Source organism: Trichechus manatus, unplaced genomic scaffold, assembly GCF_000243295.1.
Source record: "Trichechus manatus latirostris isolate Lorelei unplaced genomic scaffold, TriManLat1.0 scaffold00108, whole genome shotgun sequence".
NCBI classification, from domain to species: Eukaryota; Metazoa; Chordata; class Mammalia; order Sirenia; family Trichechidae; genus Trichechus; species Trichechus manatus.
The window spans coordinates 1,294,899-1,303,300 of record NW_004444044.1 but is presented as its reverse complement, the minus strand read 5'-3'; the positions used below and the strand labels follow the sequence as shown (position 1 = coordinate 1,303,300).

At 38.7% G+C, this 8,402-nt stretch overlaps 1 protein-coding gene across 9 annotated transcripts in view; it reads right to left on the bottom strand.

The window, feature by feature from the left end:
- Positions 1-8,402, bottom strand: part of ANKRD17 (ankyrin repeat domain 17) — a 203,159-nt gene that overhangs the window by 34,313 nt on the left and 160,444 nt on the right. For all 9 annotated transcript variants that reach the window (XM_023737779.1, XM_004383318.2, XM_004383316.2 and 6 more), the window contains 3 exons: positions 3,637-3,808; positions 2,092-2,542; positions 1,273-1,428 (listed from right to left, as the gene is read on the bottom strand). In XM_023737779.1, coding sequence (XP_023593547.1) covers positions 1,273-1,428; positions 2,092-2,542; positions 3,637-3,808 — 779 coding nt within the window. The remainder of the gene's footprint in view (positions 1-1,272; positions 1,429-2,091; positions 2,543-3,636; positions 3,809-8,402) is intronic.

The following is an 8,402-nucleotide window of genomic DNA, read 5'->3' as shown; positions in this document are numbered from 1 at the left end:
ATGAATCTGTGAAGCATCTCATAACATGGATGAAACTAGAGGACATTACACTGAGTGAAATCAGTCAATCACAAAAGGACAAATATTGTATGAGAGCTCTACTGTAAAAACTCATGAAAAAGTTTACACACAAAAAGGAACAATCTTTGTTGGTTATGAGGGATGGGAGGGGTGGGGGGGGGGAAATACCAAATAGACAATAGATAAGTGTTATTTTTGGTGAAGGGTGAGACAGTACACAATGCTAGGGAAGCCAGTACAACTCGTACAAGTAAAGGCCACGGAAGCTCCATAGACACATCCAAACTCCCTGAGGGACCGAATTGCTGGGCAGAGGGCTGTGGGGACCACGGTCTCGGGGAACATCTAGCTCAACTGGCGTAGCACAGTTTATAAACACAATGTTCTACATTCTACCTTGGTGAGTAGCGTCTGGGGTCTTAAATGCCTGTGAGCAGCCATCTAAGATACTCCACTGGTCTCACCCCTTTCGGACCAACGGAGAATGAAGAGAACAGGATACAAGGAAAAGATTAGTCCAAAGGACTAAAGGAGCACAGCTACCAAGGCCTGCAACCGACTGAGTCCAGTACAGCTAGATGGTGCCCGGCTACCACCACTGACTGCCCTGACCAGGATCACGACAGAGGGTTCTGGACAGAGCTGGAGAAGGATGTAGAACATAATTCTAACACAAAAAAAGACCAGATTTACTGGCCTAAAGGAGACTGGAGAAACCCCGAGAGTATGGCCCCCAGACACCTTTTTAGCTCAGTGGTAAAGTCACTTCCAAGGTTCACCATTCAGCTGGGTATTGAACAGCCCCATAAAACAAAACAGGACTAATGAGGCACAGCAGTCCAGGGATAACAACTAGAAGGCAGAATGGGACAGGAAAGCTGGTGATAGGGAACCCAAGGTTGAGTAAGGACAGTGCTGACACGTAGTGGGGTTGTTAACCATTGTCACAGGGTAACACGTGCACTAACTGTTTAATAAGAAACTATTTTTTTCTATAAACCTTCATCTAAAGTGAGAATAGCAGCACAACTGGAAGAACGTAATCGATATCACTGAATTGTGCATATTGAAATTTTTGAAATGGTGTATTTTCACCAAAAAAAAAAAAAGGTCGAGAAGGGAGAATGTTGACATGTCGTGGGGCTGTTAACGGATGTCATAAAACAGTATGTGTACTGTTTAACGAGAAAATATTTGTTCCGTAAACCTCAGCTAAAGTACAATAAAAGAAAAAAAAAATCAATCACTCACCTTCTTACAACTTCTTTCCATCCTTCTTCCCTCTTTTGTCCACGCTTAGGACTTGCTACTGTTAACTTCCCATTTGGAGAGGAAAGGGGAGATGGACCAGATTTTGTGCAAGTGGACAGAGAATTACTGGTCACTTCATTGATAGTCTCTGACAATCTTTATGGGGAGGGGAGCAGGGGAAAGTATATTAAATATTGAACAGATGTAGAATTTCTTAAATGAAAAAGGTTATCTATTACATAATTTTATTTTATTTATATTTAGATTAAATATGGTGAACAAGTGAGGACTTATTTTTCACTTCTTGTCAATACTTAGCATAATACAAAGGGCCAGTTTTTTAAGAAGATACTACCTAGCAGTCAAATTTACCAGAGTAAATCACAATAATCCCTGAGAAAAGCAAAATCAATGCTTTTCATAGCTAAATTTAACAATCAAAAAGAAGAAATTATGTACCAAAAATAATTTCTCATAAAATCTAAAAAACGGGTGGTCTTCAATTAAAATTGTGCCTTCCTTAACACACACAAAAAAAATCCTTACCCTGCAACTTGCTAAGTCACTTGTATTACTACAAAATTCAGGAACAAAGTGTTTAATGAAGATACTAAACCCATTGCCATCAAGCTGGTTCCAACTCATAGTGACCCTATAGTACAGAGTAGAACTGCCTCATAGGATTTCAAGGCTGTAAATCTTTACAGAAGCAGACTGCCACGTCACTCTCCCTCGGAGCGGCTGGGGGGTTCAAACTGCCGAACTTTCATTTAGCAGTTGAGCAAAACTATGCATAGTAAAATGAAAATCAGAACTAACTTTACTGAAGTCTTGCCAGAAACAGATTTTCTCTCCTCCTTTGGAAATGTAACCAGAACTGATGGCTGCTTCTTGCTGGTCACAGTGGTGGTGACCACAGCTGGTGAATGATTGTCACTTTTCCGGCTGCTGTTGCTGTTACTACTTTCATCACTGCAGCTGGAAATCCTCATATTATCACTGTCCCCACTCTCACTGGTACTGCTGCTCTTGGATTCGCCGTTCACTTTTTCTGGCTGACTGTATGAAATTGGTAGTGGATCATCATCAAATATAATTTGAACATTTTCTGGAGTAATTTTATTTTTCCTGTTTTTCCTCTTCGAACTAGTTGTAGTTATGGTATTATTTCTTTTACCATGGGAACCTGCCAAAGTTGTCCAGGTTGCAGATATACCTATGGTAGTAGTGGTTGTGGCACTTGGAGGCTCAGTCAAGACTTCAGGCTCATCTGTAAAAGTAGGAATAGTGAATTAGCAAGTTTTAAGTGGTCCTCGAATATTCGTAGCTTTACAAACTTCAAGAAGAAAAAACAAAAACCAAGAGTTACTTTGCTATGACTAGACATAAAACTGTCAGTCATTCCAGCATTCATTGGTAATGAGGTGGATATGAATGATCTATTCTCAAGAATTTCCTATTCCTCAGGCCTAACCAAAGCATATCAGGTAGGCTATAAGGAATATTTTTTGGACAATTTAAATTTCTTAGATATAATAATGTTACTGTGGTTATGTAAAATAATGTTCTTTTCTGGGAAATACATAATCAAGTATTTAGGGGTGATTTTGCATGACACACTTAGCTTACGTGCAAACTCTTCAAAAAAAAGAGAGACAGAGGAGATAGATATAACAAATATGTCAAATGTTATCAGTTAAGAATTTAGATGACATAAAAGTTTTCATTATATTAATCCTTAAACTTTTCTATAGTTTGAAATCCTTCAAAATAAAAGGCTGGAGGCAGGAGAAAATTAAAAAACAAAAAGAAACACACTGCATACATATTTGGTGGTTAAATGGCAACAGTTCCTCCCCACAATATCTCCACCTCAAGTCATCTTTTAATTATAGCCTAGTATGAAAATTTAAATATGGTCTGGATGGTAGATAATACTACAGAGTTATTGTCTTTTTTTTTCAAGGATTATAAATGGCACTGTGATTATGTAAGCAAATGTCATGCTTAGGATGTATGCTGAAATTTTTATAGGTACATGTCAGAATATCTGCAGTTCACTTTCAAACAGCTGATAAAAATGTATATATATATTTAGAGAGAAAAAGATAAAGCAAATATGGTAAAATGTTAATGAGGGTATTCAAGTATTCATTTTATCATTCTTTCAACTTGTCTGTAGGCTTGAAATTTTTCATAATAGTAAGTTGGAGGAAGAGACAATAAAGGAAAAAAGCACATAAACACTAACAGTGTAACAACTTAGAAGGCTGTTTTCACTTTAAGTGACTGATATTCAAACAATTATAAGTTTGACTAGAATGTATACATGAAGCAAACTGGATAGTTGTTTAGAGAAAATACCTTCAACTTTAAGCTTTTCTTTCTCTTGAGCAGCTTGGAGTTCAAAATTCTCTTTATTCTTGGCTTCGATTTCTTCTAGTTTTCTTCTTTGTTCTTCCTTTTTCTTTCTTCTCTTCTCCTTTCTCTTTTCTCTTTTGGCAGCCAAAGCCAGCCTCCGGCTTTCTTCCCGTAACTGTTAACGGATCAATAAAACAGAGATGTAACACTGGAATATACTCTGGGAAAAAAAGTTGTCACAAAATGTCATTTTAACACAAGGGAACCAGGATACCATATAATTGAAAACCACCTAGTTTAATTCATTGTTTGATCAAGGTCATATTCAAAGCACTCCAAAGAGATGAGAATGTTTTTAAAATATCAAGATCAAGCCAATGATAAAAAGACACTTTAATTTTAAAATAGGCAAATGATAAACAAATGTATAGGCTCATAATCATTAAAAAAAATATAAATTATAATAACCAAGTTATCTTTTTTTTTGCTCATTAATTTGGCAAAATTTAAAGAAGATATCACACATTGGGAAAGTTTGGGAATATTTACATTTTTGGAAAAGTAATCTGAAAGCCTCCTATCAAAATTAAAACTGCTTATCCTAAAAACTTATTCTACAAAATGACTACCTCTAGTGGAAAATGTATGCTCAACAATTTCCACCACAAAATTGACTACAAAGGCAATAAATTGAAACAAAACAATGGGGAATGGATAAATTAGTAACAGTATACATTCAACAGATTACTAGGCAGTCATTAAAAGTGGTATAAATCTCTATATTTGGGGAAATGTTCACAATTTACATTTGTTACATTTGTCACAAATTACATTTGTTAGGGAGAAGAGAACTCTATGTGTCTCTATTTGTGTAAGTACAGAAAAAAGGCTGAGGATACAAATCAAAGGCTTCATGGTGATTACCTCTGGAGGTTGGGATTGGAGGAGGAGTAGCAGGAAGATGATGACTTTCAATTTTACTTTATATAACTGTAGTGTCTTCATTTGTTAAAATGAGTACTTACTACTTTCATAGTTAAAACAAAAATAAAATTCAAAATCCAATTATTGTTGTTAGTAGTAGCTGTTGAGTCGATTCTGACTCATGGTGAACCTGTGTGTTCAGAGTAGAACTGTCTTATAGGGTTTTCAAGGCCATGACCTGTCAGAAGTAGACTGTCAGGCCCGTCTTCCAAGGTGCCTCTGGGTAGGTTCAAACTATCAACGTTTTGGCTAGTAGTGCAGCACTTAGCCTTTGGGCCACCCAAGGACTCTGCAAAAATCCAATTAACATTTCTTAATAAGCTATTTTAACTGTTAAACTTTCCTCCTTGGTTCATAAAGTAGGAAAATAGTTTTCAAACTCTTTTGCTTGTATGCCCTTTAAAAAAAAGACTTTTTTAAAATTTGTACTCCCTCTACATAATCTGTTGTTGTAGGCCAAAGAGTCAGTTCTGACTCATAGTGACCCTATATGATAGAGTAGAACTGCCTCATAGGGTTTCCTAGGCTGTAATCTTTACAGGAGCGGTCTTTTCTCCCTCACAGCAGCTGTTGGGTTCAACCACAGACCTTTAGATTAGCAAAAATCCAAACCAAACCCGTTGTCAATGAGTCAAGTCGATTCCAACTTATGGCAACATTATAGGACAGGGAGTCCTGGTGGTGCAGTGGTTAAGAGCTACAGCGAGCTACAGCTGCTAACCAAAAGGTCAGCATTTTGAACATGCACCAGCCGCTCCTTGGAAACTCTATGGGGCAGCTCTACTCTGTCCTATAGGGTCGCTATGAGTCGGAATCAACTCGATGGCAGTGGGTTTGGTTTTTTCTAATAGGACAGAGAACTGCCTCATAGGGTATCCAAGGCTGTAATCTTTACAGAAGCAGACAGCCACATCTTTCTCCCATGAAGTGGCTAGTGGATTCAAAGCTCCAACCTTTCAGTTGGCAGTCAAGTGCTTTAAACACTGCACCACCAGGGCTCCTTTTAGGTTAACAGCAGAGCTCTAAACCACTGCACCACCAGAGCTCCTGGACATAATCTAGTGTTCTGTATATTTTATGTGCATTTTAAATGTGTCAAAACAATGATACTCAGTTTATGGAAAACGTCCACGATATTGTAACTAGTAAAACCAGTGCTCACAGTCAAACTCATAAACCAAATCAGATTTATTTTTTCTCAGAAAAAGCCTGACTTAATTTTCAAGTGTTTTCCTTTTAGTAGTTATTCCTTGAGGAACAATGCCTTTTCAAATTATACCACAGTTAGGTGCCTGAAAGGTTTTGCCCACTTTGGAGGTTGTTACACCTTGGGGCAATGCACAGTATTTACATTCCATTGGGTGAGAGATAACACTTTTGTTCCTGAAAAGGGTAAGAGTTCTGGAGAATCTGAAGAACACTAATTTTTTTTACTTTTTTTTTTTTAAAGGCAAATCCATTTTGAGAAAGAATACATATATGGAAGCTGAAGATTTAGAAATTGCCTACACAGTACAACGTAGAAATTTTTGCTGGTCCCCTAGAAAGACACAAGCTCCAGTTTGAAGCCTTTTCTAAAGGACTGGGAATAAAAAAGTAATTGGTGACCTCCACACCCTATCTGACTGCAAGGAAGGAGGAATAATATCTGATTGGTGAGTTTGAATGATAGAACTGAGCATGTGTGACTCAGCTCATTGCTTTAATGGAAGTAGTTGCCTGTCCTCAGAAAACATGCTTTCTGCTCTGCTCTCTGCCTAAGGTCCTGTGAGGGAAACCAGCTCTCACTTTCATGGAATGGGTGAGTATAATGGGAACTGGAAGAGAAGTAGGGGCGAAGGGTGCACCAGAAAGACTATCACAGCAACCATGGCTATAAGTAAATTAAACCTCTCCAATTCAGAATTGTTATTTGTTAGGTGCCATCAATTTGGTTCCGACCCATAGTGACCTTATAAGACAGAGCAGAACTGCCCCCATAGGGTTTTCAAGAAGCAGCTGCTGGATTTGAACTGCCAACTTTTTGGTTAGCAGCTGAGCTCTTGACCACTACATCACCAGGGTTCCAAATGAGAATTAGGTGTAATGAAACTGACATATTTTATCTCCATAATATCTGAATGGGCAGAAAAGCCTTGAGAAAGGTACAGGAAATGGCTTTTGGGGGACCAAAACAGCAAGTGAAGTTTGAGACTCTGGGCTCAGCCAGGATGGATTTTTGACTTTGCTGAATTTCTTAACTTGTCCGTGAGCCAATTTTGTTTGGTATTCAAAGGGGCATGACTTTTTTTTTTTTTTTAAAAGAGTTTAAGTCAGAAAGCATGCCTTGGTTTATGCCTGGTATGTAAGCCCATCTGGCCTATGTGGGTGGGGGTGGTGGCTCTGGGAAGGTGGAGATGGGCAGGTCTTAGATATGCAAGGGTCTCAAGCTTTAACGGCTTCAGTCTGCAGGGGCTGGCCCATTGGCAAAAGTACAGTAAAACCTAGGAAGGCCAAAAGCCAGACCCCATGTAAGGCAGAAACTTGTCAGAGAGGGAAAACTCAAATATTTTCCACTAACAGCGACAGAAAAGTGGTAAGCTGCACCCTGTCAATGATGGAAAACTTGCTAGACCCTGGAAAAACAAAGCAGTCACGTTGAGTTGTGGCTCCAAAAGGTTTCACTGTAATTTGAGTCTGGGTTATAATGTTTAGAGATTTACCCTAAGAACTAGATATTTATTATTGTCTCTTAATTTTGAAGAGCAAGAACTGGTGTTTTAATAATCCCTTAGATTTTACTAACTCTTCAGACTATCTAAAAAGTGGGGTGCAAAATTGTAAGATCCTAGAGGTGCCTCGGAGCCCTGGTGGCTCAGTGGTTAGGAGCTACGGATGCTAACCAAAAGATCAGTAGTTCAAATCCACCAACTGTTCCTTGGAAACCCTATGGGGCAGTTCTACTCTGTCCTATAGGGTTGCTATGAGTCAGAATTGACTTGGTGACAAAGGGTTTAAGAGGTGCCTTAGAAGACAGGCCTGGCAATCTGCTTCCGAAAGGTCACAGCCTTTAAAACCCTACCGAGCAATTCTCTGTACACATGGGGTCGCCATGAGTCAGAATCAACTCAATGGCAACTAACAAGACCACCACCACCAACAGAGAAACTACATCTTTCTGGAGGGAAAGCCCATGCTACAGCTGCAGAAGAACTCCAAGTCTACAAGGCCTAGAGACCTCTAAGACTAAGCAGAATTAGACAAGTGTGGATCTATAGATAAACGACTTAGGAGGCACCATATGTTTGCTGGTGGCAACTGAAATTAATGGATTGAATGGGATCACCACAAGGAAAAAAATTGTGTGTGTGTCTGTGGAGAGAGAAAGAATGAATATATTCAATATTTAAAAGGAAGAGCAAAGCAGACTTCAGGTAAGCATTACCAGGCAGAGAAAGACAATCAGAAGAAAGTGGCCCCAGTGGGAGAAGAGTTTTATGAAGGAAGGCAAAGTCAACACTGGTAAGTAATATAAAGAAGTCAGCATCCATAAGAACTGAAAAAAAGCTAACAGGATGCCACTGGCGACCTCTGTCATAGTTACGCCACCGAACAGGTTGGGCAGCAGGCAAATGGTTCTAGACTGAGGTCTGATTAAAAATTTAAAAAGTAGAGTCAACAAGGCATATAGATTATTCTCTTAAGCCATTTGGAGAAGGGGAAAAATAATATTAAGTTTTAGAAATTTTCATTAGAATGGAGATACTTCAAGTTGTAGGCAAAGGATAGGAGTTAAGGAAAAAGCA